This window comes from Rhinolophus sinicus, chromosome 10 (assembly GCF_057876585.1).
Source record: "Rhinolophus sinicus isolate RSI-liver-muscle chromosome 10, RSI-T2T, whole genome shotgun sequence".
In the NCBI taxonomy this organism is placed as follows: Eukaryota; Metazoa; Chordata; class Mammalia; order Chiroptera; family Rhinolophidae; genus Rhinolophus; species Rhinolophus sinicus.
In genome coordinates, this window is record NC_142510.1 from 1,178,654 (window position 1) to 1,193,885 (window position 15,232).

The window sequence follows — 15,232 nt, forward strand, 5'->3', positions numbered from 1 at the left end:
GCTGACACCGGCCTTTTTGCTGACTTTCGTCAGCAAAGTTATGCTTGAGGGTTTCCTATGCAGACGACCGGATGGCTGAGCAGACCGCCTGACTAAGGGCATAGGAACACACTGAGGTCACTAAGCTTGTGACTTGCAAATGTCAGAGGACTCAACCTCAGACGGCCACAGCACCCACGGAAGTGGGTGAGCAGTGCCATGGTGGAGACTGTGGTGACTTGAGACCACACATCGCTCTGACAGGCGGCGGCCAGGGCTCAGTTCTGTCCAATTATTCCCACGGGGGAACCCAGGCCCAGGGCTGCAAGTCTTCTGTTTTTTTCCAAGCGCATCAGAAAGCTCAGAAATTTAAATAAAAGATCCCATTTTTAAAAACGTTGACAAGGATTTCGACTAAATAAAATTCTGTGCATGTGAAACAAAGCTCATCTTCCGGCCGCATCAGCCAAAGGCCCTCCAGTTTGTAATCGCCGTACCACAGTCTATGTAAAAGCAGACATGTTAACAAGGAACTTTGCATATATTAACTCAGTTTAATCATATCAATTCTTAAACAAAAAATTTCCTCCAAGAGACAAGAGTTCACAGTAACTGCAAAGCTTACTCACAAGTTTTAAAAATACCGGTCATGCTTAGCATTCAAAGAAGAGGTTGTAGAATCACTGTAAAAACGTTTACCAGGGATATCAGCTTCCGACTTTAAAAATTACAAATATTGAAGCATTTTGGTATCAGACACAGTTGTTTGGACATCGTCTGTTCCTTGGGTGAGTTTCTGGGAGTTTGGAAAATTGTTCCTCTATAGTTGGATACAGCGCCTAGTCTAAACGAAACATTGTCAAATGTAGAAAACAAGCTTGCAAGCTACGCATACAAAGAAAAGCCCTCTAAGGACAAGCTCTCCACGCGTGGAATATGCACCGTGAATCCTGGAAGACTAGAAGTGATACATACACGGGGCCTGACGCTCCAGGCCCAGAGTGTACATTTACCTACACATTAATGACAAACTCTGGGTTCGTGTAGGAGAAGCCAGCGAATTCGTTTTGGTCCAAGTTCATGATGAAGAGTTTGTCAGTAGGCGTGAGTTCCACAGGTTGTCTGGTGAACTCTTTGTCGAAGTTGCAGGTGTCCCGCTCGTCTCTCTGCCAAATGGAAAGCAGACACGTTAACACAGCAGAAGCAGAAGGACACACGGCCGAGACACGCCAGGCCCGGGAGGCTGAGGACCCGTCACGGGCAGAGGCAGAAAGAGCCCCGTGCTGCCAGCATTTAGCAGCTGCGTTGCACATGCTACCCCTAGCTGTCCTTTCATGTCGTCGGTTGGCTTCAGGAGAGAACACTAGGTGGACATTTGCTAAGACAGGAAATGAGACACTGACTTGCTTTGAGGCCATAAAGCCGGCTGTGCGCTCTCTTTTCCTTGGCTCTGAGATGAACTGAGTTGGAAACTCCTTCTTACCGCTTGTAATGCCACAGAGTTAGTCACTGGGAAAAGTGCCCAATAGCGACTCTTGTGGCTAGGGTCCTGTCCTGTTCCTTCAAAGGGAGCATAGATCCCCCAAAAGCAGAGGGTATGTGGGGGAATCAGTTCAGTGCTTAGTGAAAGGGGCCGGCCACTGTCCAGCCCACATTCCCTTCTGCGATCCAGGCTTTCAAGGCCCAGAAATCCAGCCACACCCTGGAATGTGGGTCCTTGTCAGCCAGAGGGTCTCTCCAAGGATGTTTACAGCACGTATCTAGTCAACAAACTGTAAGAAACAAAACCCAAAGCTTAAAGTAAGGTCTGGAAGGGCAGCCTTCAAACAAACAAGCAAAAATTCTATTCTCCTAGTTAGTCGTTGTGGGGTGGGGGGCGGGGCAGGCATTAATCCCAGTTTACACAGTTTTGGGTGAGTTTTACCAGGGGACGTCTGAGTGTGAGCTAATACAAGCTCTCACGATGCCCTCACCTCTTCAGGGTCTTTGTCAATCATCTCGTCCCATCCTCACCACCCACTGGGCGGCAGATATGGCTACAGTCCTTACCCCCCATGATCTGACATGAGAACACGGGGGCACAGAAAGGTGAAGTGACTCGCCCAAGGTTGCACAGCAGGTTCGTGGTTTTTACCTGACCACCCCGCTCCTAATTACGCCTCATCTCAGCCCCTCCGACGAGGGGGACAGCCTGATGGCTGATTCGCTACAGGACAACCAAGGACAGCAGCTGGGTTTCATGGGTACCGGACAGCAGACGCCAGAGGTAGGTCCGATTGTAAAGAAAGGAGAATCGGTGAGGCCTGGCTAACTTGCTAGAATTTGGCCACAGCCCTCCAGGCTGTAGGTTTGGCCCCCAGTGGGCACTGACAGATGAGGGTTTCTCATCGCTGGGCTCACTGCCCTTTGCTCCAAGCCTCACAGAAATTCCTTCCTTTTGGCTGTTCCCCGGAGACAGGTAAAATGTCCTCCCGGAGTTCCCCACTTACTCTGGTGGTGCACGCATAGAGGTGGTGAGACACCAGGAGCACCTCAGAAAGTGCAGCCAGACAGGAGCGGGCGGACGGAGCTGCTTCCTGGAGGGCAGGCCGCCTCCTGCCACCCCCCCCCCCCATTCCAGTGGTCTCATCCTGTGTGCGGTCAGCTCGCCCTGCGGCCCCGGGCACTGAAGGTGTTACTGCTTGTGCTCAGGGAAAAGCTCAAACGCCACCTTTTCCTTTCAGTGTCTGCGCACACCTGGCTGGACCCCACGAGCCATCCCTGGCATGTTTTAATGGTCTTCCTCACTCATGCTGTTATCAGACGCTGGCTTATTTACTGCCTGTCGCCAGGAAGGAAGGTCCTTGTCTGTTTCTTCACTATTATAGTTCTGGTGCCACGTGCCGCGCTTGGCACGCAGCGGGCTGTCTGCCATTATTTGCTGAATGAAAGAAGACTTGCCTAAGGATGAGCCTCTTTACTTTCCCCACTTCAAGCTTCTCCCGAGCCGGATGCCTCACTTGGGAGCAAAACAATGCAAGTTGCTCCCCTTGATCCTAAGGGTCTCTCACGTTTGGAGCCCCAGGAGGGACTGACTGCGCTGGGCCCCTTCGAGGTCTGGGAGCTCCAGAGATGTGTGTGGGTCCCCCATATTTGGGGATGGAAGGCAGGAGGCAGCCCCCTTTCAGGTGCTCCTGGTAACGCTGACTCCACAAGGCCTGCCCTGCCTCTGGGCACCCGGCAGTTTCCTTTCCCAGCAGCTGCCATGTCCAAGGCCCTTCTCCATCTGTTGTGCTGGGCATGATGTGGCTTTGAACACCCACATGGTCCAATTAGAACTTGCCACTGTGGAGTCTGTCCTGTGGGGAGATCCCTGCAGTAATTACCCGAATTTTATCCTGGAAATCGGGAGAGCGTGGGCCTCTCTGTCGGGACAATTCCTTTCTGAGTTGAAAGCATCTGAAGCCCCATGAGAACAGTCTCACTCAGCCAAAGAGGGTTTGAATTCCACTGGCCTCGTATTCATGCCCCAAGGTCACTGTGACTTTGGCCCATCCTCTTAGAAGAGGAACGGCTTAGTGAGACGTCTAAGAAGGGACAAGAGGGACTCTTGGATCCTGGCAGACAAACCGCCATGGATTTTTGGGATGTTCTCACTTAGTTTCTGTTTTAGGAAATCTCCCCTAATGTAAGTTCTTTTGGAAAATCTCAGGCTGTCTGATCTAGAAGCACCAGGACGCCTCAAGCCGGGGGCATCAGGCAGGGTCTCCCCAAGGGCCAGAGAGGGTAACGCCTGTGGGAATCTGAGTGATAAACGCCAAAAGGCAGGACTCAGGACAAGCAGTGTCCTCTCTGCATACGGGTACCTGTCTCTGCTCAGCCCGTGGTGACTCTGAGACCTGTCCAAGCATGGAGACCTGGCCTTTGGCCCTTCTAGGAGGAAACCCACCCCAGCTCCTTCCCCACCCATCGCACTATAGGATTTCCCCAGGAATCTGGGTTAAGAAAGCGCTGCTGCCCCTTCTCCTTCAGCTCACACTGTGGTCTGAAGACAGAAAGCAGAGCCCCGAAGACTTTTGAGGACTTTTTCTTTCTTGTAAGAAGCCTTCCCTGACTAAGCTGGACACTAGTTATCGCGAGGTCACATCCTGCTTTGAGTTACTGGTTGGATGACTGCCCTTCTGGACTGCGTCCTTACAGTTCCCCGCTGTGCTCTGGCCCCCAACACAGAGCCTGGCACACATTGGTGCTCAGTAAACGCTGCCGGGTGAATGAATGGCACGGGAAAGACATGCATGACGGCAAAAATCAATTAAACTCTCTCTTCCTGGATACACTTGCAGAGTATTCCCCAGAGACTAGATGTGTTGAAAGCTGTGTCTTGGTCCCCTCTGCACTTGAAATGTTGATGGGAAAGGAACCTGCAGGGACCCTGACCCACGACCCCCTCCCTGAGGCTCCCCTGCCCACCCTCAGCGAGGTGTGGCAGGGGCTGCAGCTTTGGCTTGTGGTCGTATCTCTGCAAACCATTCAACTTTTGGAAAACGATGGCAACATTTTGGAAAATATAGAGTACAGTGTATATATACAGTATATTCTTTATCTATCTATCTATCTATCTATCTATCTATCTATCTATCTATCCATCCATCCATCATCTATCATCTATTTATCTTACATTGATCTCTAAAGTTGTCTCAAATCATGTGTCAGCGGCCCAGCGTTCCTCCATGCTGTTTACCTTCCTGACAGCATATCCAAGGAAAGGCCTGGTCACCCAACAGCCAGACGAAGGCCCTCAAATAGCTCGCCTGCTGGTGGGCACGGCTCAGAGACGCCAGGTATAGAGCAGAGAGGGTCCTGTGCTTTGCTTCCCAGCTGGCTGACCTTGGGCAAGTCACTTCCTCTCTCCAGATCCCAGTTTCCCTGACGATTAACTGAGGGGGTCCTGGCCCGATTTCTTTCCCTCTCTAGCCCCCTAAGCTTGTCAGTGAGGACTTCAGGTTTGCTTCACCCGAAGTCTAGACCGTTACCATGAGACCAGCCGCGGGGTGATGGTGGTGGTGGTGGTGGTGGTGGTGGTGGTGGTGTCCCAAAGCCTGCAGCGAGGAGAAGCAAGCAGGCAGAAAGGAATGGACGGCAGGGCCCTTTGCCTGAGTGGAAATCCAAACCATGGATTCCTTCAAGACGAGAAGTCTTACTTGAAGGACATTTGTCAGGTTCGTAAAGTTCTCTTAGCGGCCCTGGAGCTTCTGAAAATTACTCAACTCTGATAAGAATTCTCTTTAGGGCTGCCTAAGAATAGCAGGAGGCCAGAATGGGGGCCCCTCGCTGTCTTCACCTGGTCAGACAGAAATGGGGTTTCCCCCACCCCAGGGGTTTCCTTGGGCTTCTGGGGTTCACAGAGCTGCTTGCTAAAAAGACCACTGAGTCCAAGCTGGGAGGAGCAGCGGTTTTGATAAGAAAAGCAAGAGTCCTGGCTGTTCCTAGCTGACCCCCAAACCTGACTCCAGTGGGAACGTGGGCTTTCGGCTCTGAGATCGTGGGGGCCCCTGGTCGGCTCACCCCACCCCATTACCGGTCCCAGGCTCCCTGAATGGTCCACAGCCTCAGCCTCTCTGACTAGTGGAACATGGGGCTATGATTAAGCTCTGAGTTTAGTTCTTTCTGTCCCAAAGCCTCGGGAGGCCCCCCCTTGCAGTTTGGGTCCACACTTTTCAAAGAGCTGTTTTCCTGGAAATAGCACTTCTTCTTCTTCTGTTTTTTTTTTTTTAATTGCATCTCGACGCTAGAAGAAAAATGGCACATAACAGATATCCAGATACAAATGAACATTTCCACAAACATCTTGTAAAACAACATCAAAGCGAAGAATACAAGTGTGTATGTTTCAGGAATTGGCGTCATACCCAGAGCCCTTCATCCGCCTTCCAAGGGCAGCAACATCCCGGCCTAGGCCATTGCCTCAGACGTGAGTCTGCTACAGGCTTGAGAACCACTTTCTTTGTAAGTCAAAGTAAGTCATTGCGGTTAATATTATAACATTGGACACATATTTCAAAGCATGTGTAACAAAGTAATTTTTTTTTTTTTTTGCATTTGAACAACAGAAATAAAACCCCAAAGCAAATAAAGTTTGAAATGTAATGTAAGACCCCAGTCCTTTGGGACCTTGCTAGAGTGACCATGTATCTTCAGGAAGGAATGCCAAATGCTCTTCCCAGGTAGTTTGGGGATGGAGGTGACTGGGGCCCTACAGGATCAGAAGCCACGGCACTGAGGGCGGACCCACGCTGGTTGCCTTTTGGCCTCTGGCGGTGCTTTCAGATCGAAGCGGAATTTTTAAAAGGGTGTAGATAATCTCCTTAACTTTGAGTCAAGAAAAACAACAAACAAAATTTTATTGTTTTGCCTGTTCTTTTCAGAGCTCGTGGCGCTTCCAAGTCAGGCAGGATGGAGGCATTTCCACTAAGGCAGAGCAACTGTGTGTATCTGGACACCAGCCAAGCTCCAGGCCCGGAAGCAGAAGCACACCACTCACATCCGATGACCCGCCCTCACGGGTGGGAAGCATCTAGATTGGAAGGCTGGCACTGGAGAACGTGTGAAAATGGCAATGCAGGAAAAAAGGGAAAGGAAGCAGGCATTCTATGTCCCCACTGGTTCTCCTCAGCTGACGTGCTGGGGAAAATCAATGGTGAGAGGGCTTTGATGATGTGTGTTTTCCACACGCCATCTGCCTGATGCCGTCTCAGAGTGATGCTTCAAACTACCTGAGGACATTTGGATTCTGAAACATGGCCACTCTAGTGTCATCAGCAAATAAAAAATCATGGATGCAACTTTGGAATGAAAAAAAAAAAATGTCACCGCAGCAGCCGTTGAGCTTGAATGACAGAAATGAAGGACGGAGATCTACACAGCTACTTAGCTCTTGAGTTCAGGTTTTAGGAATTCAGAGTTAACAAAGGAAAATCCTTCGAATTCTGATTGGTCAAGGTTCCTGATGACTTCCTGGTCGGGAGGGGTTAGGACGGGCGGGTGGCGGGTGAAAAATCGGTCGAAGTTTTCAGCATTTCGTCCACACTATGAGAGGGGAAGAAAAGAACTTGTGGTGGGTGGAAACAAAACCAAACAGAACAGAACAGAACCAAACAAAATCGGGTGTGTATTTACTTCTCCAGCCCTTCTCTTGTACAGCCTCGGAGAGGCTGTTCCAATGACCAGAAAGGAAAGCAACATAAAGTGCAGAATTCTCATGATGCTGGGCTCCTGACCTTCAGTTTCTGTAGCTCATGAACTGCCCCTGGTGTCCTTCTGGGCAGTCAGGAGCTGTATGGCAAAGGCATGAGATGGTGGGGCTGGTGGCACGTGGCATGTTCCCCTTCCCCCTCCTCCCCGCTCCCCCAGGAGTTAGCCAAGCTTGTCTGTTGAAAGACATGGAATTAGGTACCTGAGATGTTTCATGTAGCACAAGATACAAAGGAACGACCCACATATACTTGACCTGGGAGGTCGCAATACTTAGCAGCTGACCCCTCAAAGAAAGCCGTCCGCTGGCTCTCGGTCAGTAACAGCTGACATTTCCCCGCTTCGCGGATACACGAGTTTACAAACTGCAGCCAGTGGAGACAGATCTCAGGACCTGGGCTCGGTGCCTGCAATGCCTGCACACCCACAAGGCCCTGGTTCGCTGGATAAGTCCCTCACCCTTAATTACAAGGTGCTAGGAGGTAAGCAGCCATTGTCGCTCCAAAGGGGAAGGGTGTGGGGTGAAATACAAAGCCCAGCGCGACGGGACCGTCAGGCTCCCGAGGGAAATGCCGCCATTTCTCACCCCCCTTCTACGTGAAAAGGCAGTTACAACACAGGTGTGTGTGTGCACGTGTGTACACATGAGGCACACATACATGCACACACTAGTTCTCACCCAGCGAGGAGGGATGAGTTGGCGACCCTCATGTGCTTTCACGGCCCCCAGCAAAGCCCGTTGGGACTGTTTCAGACACAGTGTGTGCGGGAGGGAAGCACACACCGTGACACACACAGCAGCCCCGAGGACAGCTGGCGCCGTCACACGTCTGCTGTTGGCCAGGCACCCGGAACCCTCTTCACGGGCGGCATCGATGACGCCATGAAGTGGGTTTCGTTATCAGCCTGTGGGACAGGTGGGGAAACCGAGGCCAGGGAGACCGTGCGATTGGTTCCAGGTCACACAGCGAACGAGCAGCAGACCTGCCAGAGGAGCCCGGGCGGCGAGACATCAGAGCCCAGGCTCCTGGCTCCACTTCACGAGCAGCCGTGACAGGCTGGTGGCTGGCGGACCAGTGGAGGGGGCAGGATGGCGGGGGAGGGGGACAGGACAAGGCCTCTGAGTCACGGGGCAAAGCAAGTGGGTGAATTCAGAAGGACGACTGTTTCCGGTGGGTGTCATGACCGGGAGGGCCCCGTGAGCTCCGAGGAGGTGACCGGACAGCGTCAGACGTTTGGATTGCGGAGCTCAGGGGACAGGTCTTGAAGAAGACAGTACGGACTGAATGTGGAGGGTGCAAGAGAGATAGTAACGCCAGGAATGAAAACCACCGAGTACTTTCCAGGCAACTGACATTTGCGAAGTGGCTCCCACACCACCTGTGAGGCAGGCAGCTGGGCCCCGCTTGCCAGCGACAAGGAGAAAAGTGACCCAGGACTTGGAGAGGAACCGAGAGAGACCATCGGACAAGCCGGGGACTGAGAGGAACCGGAGAAGGGTCCTGTAACAGCAGCAGTACCTCGGCGAGGCCAGGCGGGAGAGGCACAGCAAGTGGGCCGTGCCATTTGGCAACAGCGAGGGGACAGATGAGCACACGGTGGGGGCTCCCAACTGCAGCTCCTGGAGCCGGGAGGTAAGCACTACAGGCCCCTCTGTCAAGCCCTGTGGTCACGGCAGGGGGTCTGCAGGGGACTGGCTCTCAGGGAGCCCCCACCGCTCTGGGCAGAAGGAAGCAATGCAGTTAGCCCGAGATGTGGGTTCGAATCCAGACATCGCCACCCACCAGCTGTGTGACCGACTCTAGGTGAGATTTTTAACGTCTCTATTGTGAATTGGGGACAATTCTCGTTCCTCCCGTGGGGTTGTGATGAGAATAACCTGAAACGAACAGTGCGCCCCCAGGACAGGGCTTAGCACCCAGTGGGTGGCTGCTCACCACCTCCGAGCTGTAAGCCAGCGTTACTCCGTTATCGGTTCCTTGTTTCTACTCTCCACATCCCTCCAGACAGCATATGTTTCCTACGACGGGGTGTTTTCAGGATGTTTAAGTTGTAAACACTGAGGAAACAGTCTTGCATCTTTAACAGGCTCATGTTAGACTTAGAGAATTATATTTGTTATTCCAAGCTACACTGTTTCGGCTGTTTTGATAGCCTGGCTGCAGGTCTCAGGAAATGAGAAGTGATGCCCTCCCCCCTCCACCCCCCTCGGCGACACTCTGCTGCTGGCCGGTGGGGGACACACCCAGGAAAAAACAGACGCTCAGGGTCAAGGCGGTGTGCTCAGGACTAGTGACCAGATTCTTTCATTACTTATTCAGTTTCTCAGTCAACAAATATTTATTGAGTCTCTACTGTGTGCCAGGCCCTGTGCTAAGAGTGAATTCTACAAAACCGATACCTCATGGGACCTACATTCTCCTTGGGAAGAGAGGTAACAAACACATAAAAATATAACTGTGAATGTGAGTATGTATTTAATGCTGGGCAGAGATAAGCGCTACTGAGAAAAATGAAGCCAGGTCAGGACAAAGAGGGACAACAGCGCCACTTCCAACAAGGCGGTCAGCTCTGGGGAGACGACCTGTCCACAGGCCCTCAGTGGTGAGGGAGGGACCCTTGGATCGTCCGCAGGAAACGCGGTCTAGGCAGAAGGAACTGCCAGTGCAAAGGCCCTGAGACAGAACTTCATCCGGCAGAGTCACCAAAGCACAGTGAGGGCAGGGAAGCCAGAGCAGTGACCAAGGGACAGGCTCAGACAGGGCACCAGGAGCCAGATGGTGGCCTCACTGGCCGCGCGAGGACAGAGGGTTTTCCCATCAGCTTGAGGAGAAGCTCTGGAGCGTCTGAGAGCCGCGGGGCACGCTCTGAGGTGGGAGCCGGGCACGGAACATAGGAGCCGGGGGCAAGGGTGGGGACAGGGTGGCACTTAGGGAGCTGCTGCAGTAACCCCGCCAGCGATGACGGCCTGGAGAAAGGTGGCAGTGGGGGACCCGAAAGCTACATTTGGAATTTGGGCTTCACAGGATCTGCGGATGGATCAGATGTGGGGGGAGGGATGAAAAGGAGGGGGCCTGGTTGGTGACCCCCAGACCTTTGGCTGAGCTCCTGGTGAGTGGGGCACGCGAGGGGGAGACGGAGCATGGGTTTCACTTACGCTACGTCTGAGAGCCCAGGGGAGATGTCACACCGATGGAGCGGGAGTCCCCAGGCTGACATGGGGACTGAAGAGAAGTGGGAGCCAGACTGGTGGCAGAGGCCCTGGGGCAGGCAGGAGCCAGCTGCCATCCTCCCCAGGAGAGATGGGGGATTGGGCTGTGGGGAAGGGGTGCAGAGGCCAGGCAGTTAGGAAAACGCAAGGGGTGCCCGGGTGAGATGGCACGGCCCAAAGAAGACCCTGCGGGTTTTCTCTTTGGCCTTGAGACCCAAGCCAGCCAGCCAGCATAGGAAGCATGGGAGCTGAGACACAGAGAGTCTTCAGGGGCCATTTTTCTTTAAAAACCATCCATTTCCCAGCCACAGCAGAAAGCTGTTGCTGTGCCGGGGCTCCCCAGAGGCGGTGATGGGAAACAGAAAAACAGCTTCTGGCAGCTCGGCAGCCTCCTCTGCCATCCCTCCCCCACGGCCTCGGAGAACAATGAGACCTGTGAGCGAGAGAGCAGAGAGGAGGTGCAGGAAGGGGCTCAGCGAGGGGCAGAGACAGACGGAGCATGATTTCCCTAATACGCAGCTTAGGGCTGGCTGACCACAGCCTCCCGAAGCACTTCTGTGTTTTCAAAGGGCCCTGTCGCTGCCCATTAGCTTCAGGAACGTTCCCTAGATGGAGACGTCAGCCCCATGGGGGCGGGGAGGGCACAGCCCCCATCAGCTCTGGGGAGTGGGCAGCTCAGTGGGTGGCATCAAACTCCAAATGCAGAGCGGACCTGCTTGTCCGGCTGTCCTGGGCGGCTGTCCTGGGCAGGACGTCGGCCCTCCCTCGCTGAGCTGCTGAAAGAAAACCCACCCCTCTCCCTGTCATCAGGCTGGGACTCCTGGAACAGAGAAGGGGGCCCAAACCACCCAGGTTCTTTGAATCAGATGGCACGTCCTCCATGGTTGGAGAGGGGGTCAGGACGGTGAGTTGTTCTTCCGTTGTGCCCCTGAATGGAAGAACCTAGGCAGGTGGAAACGCTGATCCGTGAGCTGTGACCTGTGAGCTGGGTTTTCATTGTCTCCGCTTCTTTCTAATTTTTCTTTCATTGCGTTAATCACAGCTCCGAGTCCAGCTGTCAAACGTGGAGCTGGCTCCGACACAGCAGCCTGCAGGAGCTTTCAGAGACGCCAGCCTGAATTCGTCCCTCTCCTGCTCTGATTGATGACGATGGCCAGTCCCCAAATCCCACGCCCTGGTCAGCGGCTGACAAGGCTTCGCAGGACTTGCCTCTGGTGGCCTGGTCATCAGTCCCTTCAGAGGCCGCCTCCTCCAGCCCAAGTCCCCCCATCCCTACAGGCCCTGCAGCTGTAAGGAACGCCCAGGGCCTGGCACACGCTTGCATACACGCCCTCCGCGCCCAGCCGGGGCCACAGGCTCCTCTCTGCCAGCGACACCTGCCTCCCAGCCCCCCTCACCTGGCTGACTCCTCCACAGCCTCTCTGTCTCAGCAGATGTCACTTCCTCCAGGAGGCTTTTCCTGGACCATCCCCACCCCCCGCCCCCCCATACACCTGTGTTTATCCCATCAAGACACAGAACGTTCATCAAAGAATTGTTAGCGGGGCAGAAAAAGTTTGAACTCCACTATCAACCAAGAGGGAAAAAGAGCTAAATAAATAATGATGCATCTATTTCATGTATCGCTATGCAAAACCCCTTTAAACATTAAAAGAAGATGCAGAAGAATATGAAATGGCACAGCTCCGTATCATTGCCAACGGTGGACGCTCTGCTCTCATCCTATAAATTATGTACACAAATGTGCACATAACATCTGTGTGCCGACGACACGTGCTTGTAGACACTGGGGACAGTGACAGATTATTTCATTTCCTCCTGGACCTTCTCTGCTTGATTGTGCTTTAAAAATTTAAATAAAATAAGGTGGGTTTTTGTGTTTTTTTTGTTGTTTGTACTAAGCAAAACAAGCCATTTTAAACGAGGAAGCTATTGCAGTAGAAAGAGGGAAAATAGAGATACAGAGCATGGGATGCTCAGCGCAGCTGTGAAGGTCTGCCTGATGCTGTTAAACGTCCTTCATCTCAGTTAGAAATGCTCAGGTCTCCCAAGTGGCTGCCCTCATGTGTATTTCAGCGCCAGGGGAGGGTGACAAAGGTGACTGTTTAGCAGGTCTGGCCCCTTCGGCCCAGCAGCATGCTGGGTACTGGAAATGTGATGACACAGAGGGATCCCTGTCCTGCCATCACGGAGCTTACGGTCTAGCAGACGGGCCAGGCACAGGCGACAAGTGCTGCCCCAGAGCTCAGAGGCGAGGATGCTAAGAAGGGCAGGGAGACTTCCTGGAGGAGGTGACATCTGAGCTGAGTGGGAGCAGAAGGAAGGGCAGTGCTTCTTTGAAGGAGGGAAGGGAAGCACTCAGGGAAGAAACAAGCAAAGAGAGGGCGGGATGGGCGAGGTGCTGGAGAACAGGATAAAGGCCTGTCCCATGCTGTTCCTGGCCCAACCGGGTTTGATCAAGTGGCTGAGGGCTCCAGGGAGCTAAGCTCCCTGCCCGGCTGCCATGGAGACACCAGGGCATCCTCGGGAACTGAGACCAGAGCTCACAGGACAGGTAAAGCCAGGTAAAAAGACAAGGGAGTTTCTCTTTTTCGAATGTGCAAATTTGGTGACATTCGGGGTCTTTTTGATGCTTCGGGGGCAGGAGGGACCCACCCAGGGGGAGGCATCTGATCATTTCCAAAAGCTGTCGGTGGCCCAGGCTTTGCTGCCCAGCACAGGGAGACACTACTCAGGACAATCGGCCTCTGGCAGAAGGACGAAACCCCTGGTCTACGAATAGCGAAGGTGCCTTAGCGTCGGGGTATTGGGTCCCTCGTCTGTTTAGCAGGAAGTCCGCAAGGCAGGGGCCTTTGGTGCTTGGTAGCATGTTTCACTTTATGTTCAAAATGCTTTCGCTTAAAAAGAACATGTTTTGTTTTCCCTCCAGAGCTCAGTCTAAATGCCACTTCCTGAGCGAAGCTGTTGCCATCACCTCTATGCAGAGCTCATTCCATTAGGGCATCCTGTCCGTTTCTTTCATCGGAAATAAAACACCCCGGCACCCCAGGCCTACACCCACACGCTCATTTCCTCGCCACCTGCTGTCTGTCTGGACTGTGAGCTCCATGAGAGCTGCAGCCCCGTCCGGCCGCGGACCACTGCGTTCCCAGGACCGAGCACGGCCTTCGGCACACAGTAGGTACTCAATATTCGTCGAATGGACGAATACCAGCGTGTGTCACACGCTGACCACCGGCCAGATACTGCACAGGTGCTTTGCAAGCATCACCTCACTCAGTCACCCCCCAGTCCTAGGAAAGCTGCTGCACCAGGAGAACAGGGTCAGGAAGCGCAGTACGTGACTGTGCGATAACCCCGACCTGACAGCCAATCCCGACCCTTCCACGACGCTCCCGCCTTTATCGCCAAAACAAACACACAAGTGGCAAGAAAGCGCCAAGAGAAATAAACAGCACACCCCTTTGTAACTGCAACACCCCGCTGTCTTTCAGACGGTGACATTTTGGTTTGCACCCAGGATGGCTCGGTGAATAGATGGATGGGTGTGTTTTACTCTTTAAACCAAGGTGGACTCATGATTCCTCTGCCTGCTTTTGAAAACCCAGTCGAAACACAGGGTAACCATTTTCCCATGTCAACCAAGTTTTATATTTTTCTGATCTATTCCTCACGATTCATCTGGAGCCCATGTGGCTGGTTTCAAATCAACGAGCTCACACAGAGGAAGGATCCTTGAATTTGCCTGTGTTTCCACAGCTGTGATTCTCACAGGTCTGACAGTTAGGCAGGAAAAGGATTCTCCGCACCTAATGTAATTTGGTTTGGTCAGGGTCATACAGGGTAGAGGAGACGAGCCAAGATGCAGAGTCTGGCTTTCCATGACGTCCCACTGCCTCGGGAACTATCCTTGACAGGGTGGCGTGGATTTTAAAGTTAAGCTGAGCTGGGTACCGATTGTAGCACCAGCAGCCCCCAGCCATACGTGTAGCTAAGCTCCCTACGCCATTTCCTGTCACGGCCAACGGACTTACCTTGTGCTGTGCGGTGAGGGGGACGCGATAAAACGCACAGAAAATATTGGACGTGGTAGCTGGTAGCTACCCCTGTCCAGTGAGTTAGACTGATGGGTGCGGCTGAGCTCTGGGGACAGAGGGGAACTGCGGGCTCGGTGACACCCCAATCTACCCTAGGCTATGACCGCTGTCGTTACAGGCACACAAAACGAAACCTTTCCCACCAAGGTGGTGCGACAGTGAGGGAGCCGGAAGGTGAAGCCAGCCCCTGGGTCTCCCCGTTACAGGAAGAGAGGAAAAGACACGTGTCCAGGGGCAAAAGGGACACATTTCCACTCCCGCCCAAGCCTCACTCTTTGGAAAGACATTTCAAGCAGAATCACATACCGCCTGTGAGTTGCTGTTTTTCATACCCTGGTTGGGAGCATTGTATGGTTGTTTTAAGAAACTGCACTTGTAAATATACAAGGAATACGCTTTTTTCTGTCCCTTTCTAGGTCATGGACGTGTCTCCACCCTCCAAATTCCACTGACATCAGAAGTCGCCATGGAGTGGGTCTTCCCACCAGGAGCGGCTGTGGAGGTGAAAGGAACATCCGCGAGCGCAATGCCACCAAAACAAGGGAGAAAGGGGCTGCGAAAGGAGGGAAGGAGTCTGCACTTCTCCTGCAGATACGTGCACGTGTCCAAGAACCCAGGAAGCTATTTAACGAATGAAGCCGATTTCGGCGTGCTGATAAAAACAACGTGAGACGGAAGGGAGAGAGCAAAGCACAGAAATGAAAGCACGCTCCCA

At 53.1% G+C, this 15,232-nt stretch overlaps 1 protein-coding gene across 2 annotated transcripts in view; it reads right to left on the bottom strand.

The window, feature by feature from the left end:
• Positions 1-513: 513 nt before the first annotated feature.
• The window catches only part of PRKCB (protein kinase C beta), a 214,972-nt gene continuing 200,253 nt past the window's right edge, over positions 514-15,232 (bottom strand). The window contains exon 17 of one of the 2 annotated variants that reach the window (XM_074322927.2): positions 514-1,145. In XM_074322927.2, coding sequence (XP_074179028.1) covers positions 993-1,145 — 153 coding nt within the window. In that variant the 3' untranslated portion in view covers positions 514-992. Of the gene's footprint in view, positions 1,146-5,774; positions 7,045-15,232 lie in introns of those variants that run through there. The other variant, XM_074322926.2, reaches the window with a different exon arrangement.